The sequence below is a fragment of the Vigna radiata genome, chromosome 7, assembly GCF_000741045.1.
Source record: "Vigna radiata var. radiata cultivar VC1973A chromosome 7, Vradiata_ver6, whole genome shotgun sequence".
NCBI lineage: Eukaryota > Viridiplantae > Streptophyta > Magnoliopsida > Fabales > Fabaceae > Vigna > Vigna radiata.
The window spans coordinates 6,599,291-6,611,498 of record NC_028357.1 but is presented as its reverse complement, the minus strand read 5'-3'; the positions used below and the strand labels follow the sequence as shown (position 1 = coordinate 6,611,498).

The window sequence follows — 12,208 nt, the reverse complement described above, 5'->3', positions numbered from 1 at the left end:
CCCTTTTTTCTATTTAAAATTTCTATTTAAAAGATACAAAGTAATGGCTCTTTATCATTTAAGAACACTTCTCATATATTATTAAACTTCAATTATTCAAAAAGCTAACCAGCTTTTTATTTTTTTTGTGTGTGTGTGTTACGTAACACTATAACTCATTGAAGTATTTAGACTCCGTAAATATATTTAAACATGATATTGCAGTGTATCTTTGTTGAATTTATTGCATTACTTTATAAACTAGTTGAATTATTTAGATTTAAAATTGATATTTATTAAAACCGATATTAAAATATATTTTGTCAAAATTTATTGCGATGAAATTAAAGTCCATTTATTCATCATATCCTTCACGGCTATTTGACTTCTTTATTTCATGGTCATGTGAACATATTTTGATTTGTACAGAGAGAAAATGAAATCGTAACAATGGAACGTAGTTATCCAATGATAGTTCTATCGAAGAAGGAGTTCACAGATATATAATATTAATTGAAATTTGAGTTTAATTGGATAAGAAATTAACATTATTTTTCATTCAAAACTTCTTTAGACTTTTTTTACTTGAATGAATTTGAGAAAGAGTAATTGAGAAGATTTAAAAATAAATTCTTTTGTTGTTTATTTAAATAAATTTGGAAATAAGTGAGAGTGAATTTGAAAGTAAATTTTTTTAATCCGTCATATAAATTATATCCTACACTAATTCTGACAAATTTTATTTCTAAATTCACTTTCGTTTACCTCTAAATTTACTCAAATAAATAGTAAAAAAAATTACTTTCAAATCTATTTAATTATTCTCCCTTAAATTCATTCAACCAGACATAAAACAATGAATTAATAGACTTTTTATCCAACGTGAGTCACTGTTACACTCACGTTTGGATCCGAACAAAACTTTCACCAAAAACCAGATTTATGCATATGAAATATTTGACCATAATGTTATGTGCGCCCGTGACAAGGGGCAGAGGCAGTATGAAAGGGAAAAGAACAATAATGTAGTAACATTGATTTTCCCCATAAAACAAGCTCTTCAGTTTCAAGCACAGGTCACATAGAGCACCATAACGGATCCATCCAAGATCTCCCCAACTCATGTTACCAAAATAATTGTTTTTATAATAATAATAACAAGCAAAGTTCACAAGCACCACCTCCACCATGTGAACCCACCACAAGGGACAACCTTTTCTTCGTGAGTTCCTCTCTCCTATATAAGCTCACACACAAGTGAACAAGTACAAGGCTGTTCTTATTTCTCTCTTTCTCTGTCTGAGCTTTGGGACCTCAAAACAGTAAGAAGCACAGCATATGGGTGCCAAAGTCAATGTCTTGGTTTTGCTGGTTTTGCTTCTGGCTGTGTCCTTGCACCAAGCAAGAGCAGCAAAGTCTGGTAACTATAATGTGACTCGGCTGAAGGGAAGAAAGGAAATAACTAATAGGTGTAATTTGTTCATTGGAAGTTGGGTGATTGATCCTTCACTTCCTCTCTATGACTCTTCAAGCTGCCCCTTTATAGATGCTGAGTTTGATTGCCAAAAGTATGGGAGACCCGACAAACAGTATCTCAAATACTCTTGGAAGCCTGATTCTTGTGCCTTACCCAGGTACTCTTGTTTAAGCTCTTTCAAAACAAGTTACCATTATTCTTGCATAGATTCAAGGGCAAATCTTCCATGTTCTGTTTGATGATGGGTTTTGTTTGTTGGTGTAATTGCAACTTTTGTATTAGGTTCGATGGAGTGGATTTCTTGAAGAGATGGAGGGGTAAGAGGATAATGTTTGTGGGTGACTCACTGAGTCTGAACATGTGGGAATCGCTGTCGTGCATGCTTCACGCGTCGGTGCCCAATGCCACCACCACTTTTGTCAGGAGAGAAGCTTTGTCCACTGTGACCTTCCAGGTTTCCTTTAATATCTTTTCTTTTTCTTTGTTTCTCTTTGTCTCTTTTCGCAAATAATACTAAATCCAACATTTTCACGTGTCTTCATTTTTCACCCCTTTCTCTCTTTCTCCATCTGTTTATAACACCCGTTTCAGAAATTCAGAAAATTAGTTTGTCTGTTTTTTGTAAGATTAAGCCATAAAACAAAACTGAGTTTTTTTTTTTTTTTCTTTTCTGTCCTCCATTAGGATTGTTCAGAATAAGACATTGACAGGCTGTGTTTGAGACGCTTTTGTCAACCCGTGTTGGAGTACATCTTGGAGGCTCTATTGCAATTATTGGCCTTCATTATTCTACACTTTAACTTTAATCAACATCAATCGTATAACATTAACATCTCACTCATTATGTCATAATAATTAAAACTCATTCATGGCATAACATGTCCAATCCCCCCAATGCATAATGTTTGTAGCAACGTAGAAACTGAGTAGCAATTTCACCCTTTTTATTTGATAACTTAGCCCATATATAGCAACCTTGATTGACCCTAATAGTTCATGAGATTCCTTAGAAAGGGAAAAGCTATAAATTTTTTATATAATAGCAGAAGAAATGAATTTAAAGCTTCAAATATGGACAACAAAAGTATTGTAACAAAGTTTTTTGTTACATTTCGTCATCAATTACTATACTGATGTAAAGATTTAATATCTTTCTGAGGATTTAATGAAATTATTTTATTCTTAAAAGTACTTACATGAGTATTTTAGTATCATTATTTTAGACAAGTTACTGTTTTCCACGTGAATCTTTATGCATCTAAATCTGTGGATACAATGATTGAGTTTGGAATTTAATCTGAGCCACTAAAATGGAAGTGTGGTAAGGTAACTAGAGTAGTTGGTGGGTTTGTGCAGGATTATGAAGTAACCATAGAACTATATCGTACACCATATTTGGTGGACATAGTTCGAGAAGAAGTTGGACGCGTGCTCACACTAGACTCTATACAAGCGGGTAATGCTTGGATTGGCATGGACATGTTAATCTTCAACTCCTGGCATTGGTGGACCCACACAGGAAATTCTCAAGGGTATTATTTCGCTCACCAATCATTTTAAGATTAATTATTTTTTCATAACATGGTTGAAAATGTTTCGGTTGTGAGGTTCATCCATATCTTCATAATTTATCTTCTTAATTGTCTGGTTCCACTTTCAAATCTCTTTCCATCTTCTTCGAATATCCCCCGGTTACACTCTTAGGGTTCCTTTTCCAATTCGATCGAATACATGTCAAAGTTTTCTGATACTTAAGTTAGTGTACGGATCATATAATAGATTAAGAACAGTAATAAAAGTGTAGTAAATGTAAATCACCTATCTCATACTTTTGACCTGTATTTATAATTTTTACCGTGGGCTTATGATTAACAAAATCTTACTCACGGTCCAATCACGGTCCAATGACTCTAATCACATCTTACCTTAATCCCGTTATAAATCGAAAATTATGATTGATCGTCCATCATAAACCGTCAGATAATGTCTTTTCAAGACAATTTCTCAACTGTCCAGTCCATCGAGTACACTATTTTTCCAAGACAATTCGTCAACCGTTCGATCCATCGAGTATAGAAACTAACTCATTTGTATAAAAGGAAGATTATTTAATCGTATATAATTGATTGATTCATGGTTGTCCTTTCAGATGGGATTACATTAGAGACGGTCCGAATCTACTAAAGGACATGGAGCGTTTGGAGGCGTTTTATAAAGGAATGAGTACATGGGCTGAATGGGTTGATGAAAACATAGACCCAAGCAAAACAAAGGTTTTCTTTCAAGGCATTTCTCCTACTCATTATCAGTAAGCCGAAATCCTTATTCTAAAGCCCTTTGTGAATGAATGATAAGAAATATTAACGAAGTGAAATGCATTTGATGATGATGTTTTGAATCAGAGGCCAAGAGTGGAATGAACCGAGGAAGAGCTGTAGTGGAGAACTTGAACCACTTGCAGGGTCAACATATCCTGCTGGTCTACCTCCTGCAGCAAACATAGTTAACAGAGTGTTGAAGAACATGAAGAATAAAGTTTATCTACTTGACATAACACTTCTCTCACAACTAAGAAAAGATGCACATCCCTCTGCATATAGCGGCGACCATGCAGGAAATGATTGCAGTCACTGGTGCCTACCAGGGTTACCTGATACTTGGAATCAACTCCTGAATGGAGCTCTAATCACCTGAACTTACACTATAAACTCTTATAATAATACTCAATTGTCACATAGGACTCTTCAAAACTAGTTATTTGCAAACCAAGTTACTCAGGAAGATCAATTTCTTACACATGTCCACAAAATAGACATTACAAGGGGTTACTCAATGTTTGTTCTGAATTGCAATTCAACTTTACTAATAATTCATGCATGCACTCTTTCTATTGAACAGACTCCTTCAATTCAGCAACACCTATGAAATACTTTACTTTTAATATTATATTTTTATTTTCTTCTGTTTTCGTAGTGTATCCATTTTGTGCTTTCATTGACGTTATTGCATCTAAACCAAACAAAGATATTGAAGAAACCTTGCAAGTTATCTTTGAAAAGTTAACAAATTTTAAATCCCATACAAGATATTCGTCATACTACTTTTCAACCGTCCATCCATGCCCGTCATTCTACTTTGAAGATTAAGTAGGAAACCCTCCATGATATTTGTCAATACCCTCCTTTTCAATATGACAACCAAACCACCTACACCCCTTCCACAGCAATTTATCCACCAAATATCTTTGGGTTTACACATTATTTACTTCTCCTCATCGAATTCATCCTTCATCAAAATTTACTATAGCAACCATAAATACTACCATACCACCATTTCACTAACTTTCACGTCGTCCTTCTCCAAATCTTCATGATCGCAAAATCCAATTAGCTTTTGTACGGTAGTATATCTCCGACGTCCGGTCTGCTAAACCGAGCGGCCAAGCTTGTTAATCAAATGGGCCGAATTAGCAGTTTGGTCCAATTCTAATGGGCTCGAGGCCCATCATGTCACAAATACGAATAAATGAATAATATCATTTATCACGTATCAAATAATATCTTAGTACAGATATATCAGGTAAAGTTTGTTTATATTTTATTCTGTTTATATTTTATTTTATTTTGTTAATCTCATATCAATCCAAAGCCTATAAGTAAAGAACTAAAGGCTCCAAACAAGGTACGCTAACGTTCACATTTTCTCACACTCATACTTTTACACCTGACTGAGTTTCCACCCTCTCTCCGTTCTAAGCATCCACTTGCTGAGGATTGAGGGTTTCCCAATACCGACATCTAATTTGATCGTCGGAGTGCCTTTACAGGTACCACCCCCCTCCCGGGCAAAGATTGGAGTTTGACGGACGGTCTGAAGAACGGACGGCGAAGACAATTGGAGATCTTGCATCAGAAGGAAGCAGAATCGCGTCATCGAGGTTAGTGCTTTCGGTCCCAGAAATTCCTACCGAAACAGCTTTCTTTGATGGTTCAAAACTACTTGATTGGCTTTATCAAGTAAACCGATATTTCCAGTTTTAAAATATCTCATGAGAAGTCTAATTCAACATTGTTTCTTTCGATACGAGGGGAAGCTTCGAGTTGGTTTAAGTAGAATAACACAATCGGTAGTTTTTGTTAGATAAATTTAAATTTTAGAGATTTATTATTTTATTAATTTTGGGTTTAGTAATATTTAATTTGATTTTGATAAAGATAAAGCAAAGTTAGTTAATATTTTATTGTTAGTTTTTATTATTTACACTTGGCCAAAAGTTTAATAAAAATTATCCACAATGGATTGAAAAATAGAATTATTTATGTAGATCACCGTTATTTTAACAAAAACCGATGGAATATTATATCATATCTGTCTTTAATATTTAAAGATGAAATTTTTTATCTTGTTAATAATTATCGACGAAAAAATTTGTCAATAAATACAAGAAATATTCGTCAATCCGTTGATAAATTTTGTCGATAAATACTACGATCTGATTCTTCTTCTTCCTCGTCTCTCCTCTTTCTTCTTTGTTTTAAGGTTTGAGTTTGTGCTTTTTGTAACGTCTTGACAACTTACAAATTAATTCCTTTAAGCTACCCTTCAACCCTATACTCTCATACCTATACAGTCTCTAGATCTCTCTCATTTCGGTGTATGTTCGATTCGTCCATGTGCTCCTTCCACTAGAAGTCTGTCAGGAGTCGTTTCTTATCCGTGCCTCTTGCACCGACGATCACTTCCCGCCTTCGTCAATGCCCAGGTGTCACACTTTTTCTATCCAACAAAATCAAATCCACCTACCCTTACCGTCATCCAATTTCTCCCTCACAGCCACACGCTTTAAGAGTTCTTCTCAACCCAACATTTCATCTTTACATTCAACACTTCATCTTCTTTCCTATCAATTTTCAGATGAGAACCACCTAACACATATATTTTTGTAGTATAAGATAAATGAATGAAAATTAAAAAAATACAATAACAATTTACGAAAATGCAAAAAATATTAAAATTTAAAAAATTCAGAAATATTTTTAGAAATATACTAACTTAAAAAAATGAGAAAGTGAAAAGATAAAAATATTAATTTGAAAAAAAAAATAAAAAAGAAATCATATATATTTTTTATTAAATTTTTTTAATTTGAAAGAAATATTGAATCTGCTCAGATCTTTGTTTAAATTTAATTTATGAAAAAAGAATACATTTTAGAAAGTAATATTAAAAATATGTTAATAAAGAAAAAAAAGTTAAAAGAAATAATATAGTCAAATAAAATACAAACACCATAAGTGTATAAAGATTAATATTGGAATATACCAGTGTATATTAAATATTTCAGATTATACATATAAATTTTAGGAAATATAATTTAAAATAACAGCTTGATTCAATAAATTTATTTTGTAAAAAAATTCGTTAAATTGATAAGGAAGACATTTTTAATAAGTTAAACCTAGTTTTTAATTATTTATTTATTTAGAATTTCTTTCATTACTTTTTCTTAAATTGTAAAATTAATTTTTATAAAATTCATTTGATTTTGTGATTTTTTTTTCTTAAGTTTTTAGAAAAAAATTGAACAAATATATCCTAGATGTTATTTCATATAGTGTTTTGTAATGTGTATAATATGTAATAGGGATTTTTCATTCCTTGTATACAATTTATTTTTCATTTTATCTTAATAATATTTTAAAATTTTAATGTTTTAAATCTAAAAACTATAACAATAAAAGAAAAAAGAAAAGTAGTGGAAAGAACTCATTAACAAAATAGATAATTAAAACGATAAGAAAAAATAAAATCAACATTGAAACTATTACTATTAAAGAAAATAAAATTAACCATTACGTAAATGACAATTTTAGTATAAAGAAAAGATAAAAATTATGAATTAGGTAACTATTACTTCATCGAAATTTTAAAATTATATCCATAATTTCCTTTATAAGTTTTATCCAAATTGTAAACTCAGGATAAACCATAATTAAAATAAAAACCTTCACTCTTAGAAGTTAAAACAAAATTAACAATATCAAACTCAACATCAAATAATAACTGTATAAAATATAGATTAAGCTGATATTACAATTATTGTTCTATAATTATTACAACGAAATAGTGAACATAGGCAACTAATAAAAAAGTACGTTCATGCATTCGGAAATAACGAAAAGATAATACAGCCAAATCTATTAAAGAAATACAACTTGATGAAGTAAAATCTTTGCAGATTTACACTTTTCATTGCACCTTTACTGAAACACCAACAAGTTTCCTGCAAATAATTTAACTCATGTCAAGGTTGATGAAGAGTGGCAATGAAATGGGAAATTTAAGTTTAACTCGTTTTTACACACCATCTATTTGTAAAAATGTTTATATAAATTGTTGTGGTGCATCAGGTGGAGATGTAAGAAAGAAGTGCAAGTGAAACTAACCCAAGGTAGCTAAGATAGCAGAAGGCTAGTACCCAACATACACAGCAGCATTAACAATGTAGCAGTCATCGTTCTTCTCAGCTACTTCTTCAGTTGAGCACACTAGTCCACCATCCACTACGTCAAACTTCATAATTTGCCCACTGAAATTATTTTCAAATAGTTCAGTCACATGCATGGTGAACCAAAAGGGTGTTAGAAGTAAAAGTAGACTTTAAACTTAAGTCATTCAAGAGAATCGACTTGAAAATGAACTCAAGAGAATCGACTTGAAAATGCACTCAAGCATATTATGAAACACTTATATCACTTATATATTATAAAACACTTATATATTATGAATATATTATGAATTAATCTTGTCGATTATCTATTATGAATTTGGTTTTATCTCTTGACTTCTAATTTACCTTTGTCGAGAGGTCTAATCAACCTGGAACGAGAGTAAATTCAAACTTATTTAAAAGAAGATGAAATTTGTTAAAAATATAACGCGATTCACATAAATAATATTACTCTTGATTAATAATATTAATCTTGATTACATTGTGAGTCATTTTCATTTCTTGATTACATTGTGAGTCATTTTCATTTCTTGATTACATTGTGAGTCATTTTCATTNTCTTGATTACATTGTGAGTCATTTTCATTTCTTGATTACATTGTGAGTCATTTTCATTTCTTGATTACATTGTGAGTCATTTTCATTGAACCTTAACGACGACTTATTAAGTTTTCAATAAGTACAAATAGGATATTAACTTTTAAATAAATACAAATAAAACATTCAATCAGATACAAACTGAATATAAAATATCAACTTAAAATTAAACCACCTATATCTATTTTATCTGAATCAAAATCAAACTAAATATTACTAAACACAAAACTAATAAAATAATAAATATCTAAAATTTGAGTTTACCTAAAAAATTTTTTACTTACTATGGAAAGACAGACTTGATTTTATCCTTATCCAAGTTTTGTTGCAGAGGATGAGGAACCCCGAGTTTCACATGTAGTTTCATGTCATCTGATGTAACACCAGGGATGCAACCTGCACCAAATTTTATTAAACAAAAGATAAAAATTATAAATTTTCATTTAATTGATAATCATTTAAAAGTTAATATTAAGATGGGTAAACAATAAAACCTAATTCAGAAATACCTTTTTTGAATGCTGGAAGTGAATTGGTAGCGATTGCATCTCTACATGCTCTCATTGCAGCAGCTGTTATGTCTTGACTGTCAAATATATTTTAACATCAGTAATATCATTTCAATGCATATAAGGTTTTGAAGAGACCCAAGAAAACAAAAGTAAGATATAGAATGAATGAATACCCATGAAGATCATAGCCAACACCCATCTCAACGAACAAAAGCTTCATGTCATGCAATGAGCTTTCTTTTTTACCACCACCTTCCATTAGATCACTTGATATATTTCTCATTCAATGAAGCCAACAGAGATTATGGTGCTGGAAAAAGTTTAACTATTTATACTTATCAGATTGAAACCTTGTTTCTGAAATCTGTTGTTTATAACTACGTGTCTATGCGAAACGGAGACAGCTCTTAGCATAGCTTGTCGTGTGTGTTTGTATATGTGTCAAATTAAGGTTGATATGATGATACGTGTATGATAACCTAAGAATATGGTCAAATGTTTTTCAATGCTACGTAGCATAGATGCATGAGCTGCTTAAATTTGTGTGATGAGTATATTTAAAATTAATTATTAATTGATTAATCATGTGATAGAACACATTTTTTTTTAATTTATTCTGTGCTTGTTTAGTTGAATATTTTCATGTGTGGATATTTATCTCGTTTATTTAAACTACGTCAGTTTTAGTTTTCAGAAATGTATTTTTATAAAATAATGCCTAATATTTGAACACCTTTTAAATATTTAACCCCCCTTATAGAGTTCAAGATCTGTTTCTTACCAAACATGTTTAATTAATAAACTTTTAATATTAACACTAATAAATAACAAAGTGTGTTAATTAATAGTTTTATAAATAGTAATTCAATCCACCTAATTTCTTAAATTATATTCCTATAATTAGTCAATATATTTATATAAATCGATAGGATGATAAAAAAATTATAACGGGTAAATTTTTCTATCCAGTAAAGTCCTAAAATATTATATACATTTTATTAAAATAAAAATGTTTACTATTTTAAAATTTAAATGTTGTCATATTTAAATATTACTTAAATCATATTAGTGATCACAAGAAATGAAATGTACATGTAAAATTTTATTATTTTTAGATATATTATTATTATCTTATTTTATCTTTTATTTTTAGTTATTTATTATTATTTTTTATTTGTATTTTAAATTTAATTCATATTTTTCTATTATATATAATTTTATATATATTTAATAAAAAGAGATTAATCACTATATTTAATTAATATAATGTTAATATGTATTTAAAAATATTTCAAAAATAATATATATATATATATATATATATATATATATTTATATTTATAATATTGTGGAGCTTAATTTAGTTCTAATATGGTGAGATATTATTTTTTATTTAACTATATAAGTAATCTTTTTGTAAAGTTTGAATATATTCTCTAGTCATAGATGTAGGTGTTGTATATTGAATTATGTTAAATTTTTGTCTCCTTTATTTCTTTTTTTCTTTTTTTATTTTCTGGTTCCTAACAATTGGTATCAAGAGTCAATTTTTTAGTATGTTCTTCGATTGCATATGGTTTTCTTTTTTCTTGGGGATCTTAGTTTAGAGAAGTCGTAGGAGTTTTTTTCAAAATTATTGAGAGCAATTGCAATGGAAGAAGGGAATGTGAAGATTGAGAAATTCGATGAGAGTGATTTCCGGTTTTGGAAGATGTGGATAGAGGACTACCTATATCAGAAGAAGTTGTATCTACCCTTAAGAAGGGAGAAGCCAAACGACATGGAGTAGTCAGATTGAGAGTTATTAGGTCGACATACCCTTGGCGTGATCCGACTGACATTAGCCAAGAAGGTTGAGTTCAAATCATGAATGAGAAAACAATTGCAAATTTGATGCATACATTGTCAAATATGTATGAGAAGCTCTTTGTAGCCAATAAAGTATATTTGATTCTCAAGCTTGTCAACCTCAAAATGGGTTGTATCTCAGTTACTCATCATATTAGAGAATTTAATACAATTATTGCACAGTTAACATCAATGCAAATAATTTTGACAATGAAGTGAAAGACGTGTCTTTGTCCAAGATTCCAGGGATAGAGAATCCATTTGATATATTGACCAAGACTGTCACAACAAATAAGTTGAGGTTTTGTATTGTCTCAAGTGGCCTTCTAGAATAATTGATGATGAAGACAATTACACTAAAAGATAATGTAAATCAAACTCCAAATGAAAAAATTATTAGTATTGTTGAACTTAATTTAGTACCAAATTGCTCAATACTATGGGATATTGTTATTTATTTATCCATATAAGCAAACTCTATAAAACTTGAGAGATACATCAAAATGTAAATACACTTTCTAGTTTAATTGTGGATATAAACATTTGTATGCTAATCTACATTAAATTTATGTCTCCTTTATTCTTCTTTTTTCTTTTTCTTATTGTCTTATTCCTAATAATAAATAAATATAAATATAAATATATATATATATATATATATATATATATATATATATATATTCGAATTTTAAATATATTAAATTAGTATCCTTAAATTATAAGAAGGCATGTGTAGTATATCTTTGTACCTAGCTTAGAAGAATTCCGTTCTACTTGTGCCACGTCGTCACAAAGCTATGCCACGTATGTATAAAAATGCAACACGCTTAAGTTTATTTTAAACAATTAAACTTCACAATTCTGAATGATGTGTTCATCTCTATCTATTTAAAACAAAATATAGTGAATGAAACGTAACGAAAATAAGTTCCAAAACCCAATTATGAAAAGATTTAAAGCTTAAAAAATAACAATTACAAAGCTTCATAAAATCCTCCAAATAACCTAGCGGCCTACAAATTACTTTAATCTCAAAAAATTGTTCAAATTCAATTTCTTTAACTTTGTATATTACGTTCCATACAATATGACCTATTTAAAAATCTTAAAATATAATATTTTTTAATGTCATGAGTAATTTGAATTGGCTTTTAAAATAAACAAATGTAAGATAGAAATAATTACAATCTGTTTCGGATAAAGGATTCAAGACTGAACGCGAGTCGAACTGTCTTGACGAAACGCTTCAGATAATCTCACTCTTACGTCTGGACGATTGTGACC

General features: G+C 30.0%; 2 protein-coding genes across 3 annotated transcripts; one reads left to right on the top strand and one right to left on the bottom strand.

Moving 5' to 3' along the window:
• Window positions 1-1,230: 1,230 nt before the first annotated feature.
• Window positions 1,231-4,368, top strand: LOC106769474 (protein trichome birefringence-like 38). Its single transcript, XM_014655106.2, has 5 exons — window positions 1,231-1,613; window positions 1,739-1,910; window positions 2,813-2,988; window positions 3,606-3,764; window positions 3,859-4,368. The coding sequence occupies exons 1-5, from the start codon at window positions 1,318-1,320 to the stop codon at window positions 4,148-4,150; spliced, it is 1,095 nt and encodes a 364-aa protein (XP_014510592.1). The 5' UTR covers window positions 1,231-1,317; the 3' UTR covers window positions 4,151-4,368.
• Window positions 4,369-7,508: 3,140 nt separating this feature from the next.
• LOC106768046 lies at window positions 7,509-9,402 on the bottom strand. Of its 2 annotated transcripts, none has more exons than XM_022784415.1 (5): window positions 9,250-9,402; window positions 9,074-9,150; window positions 8,849-8,960; window positions 7,935-8,045; window positions 7,509-7,739 (listed from the first exon to the last, which is right to left on the bottom strand). In XM_022784415.1, the coding sequence occupies exons 1-5, from the start codon at window positions 9,357-9,359 to the stop codon at window positions 7,706-7,708; spliced, it is 444 nt and encodes a 147-aa protein (XP_022640136.1). In that variant the 5' UTR covers window positions 9,360-9,402; the 3' UTR covers window positions 7,509-7,705. The 2 variants fall into 2 exon arrangements, with proteins under 2 accessions (XP_022640136.1, XP_014508498.2); XM_014653012.2 differs by having other exon boundaries at window positions 7,514-7,739; window positions 7,903-8,045.
• Between the last annotated feature and the right edge of the window lie 2,806 nt (window positions 9,403-12,208).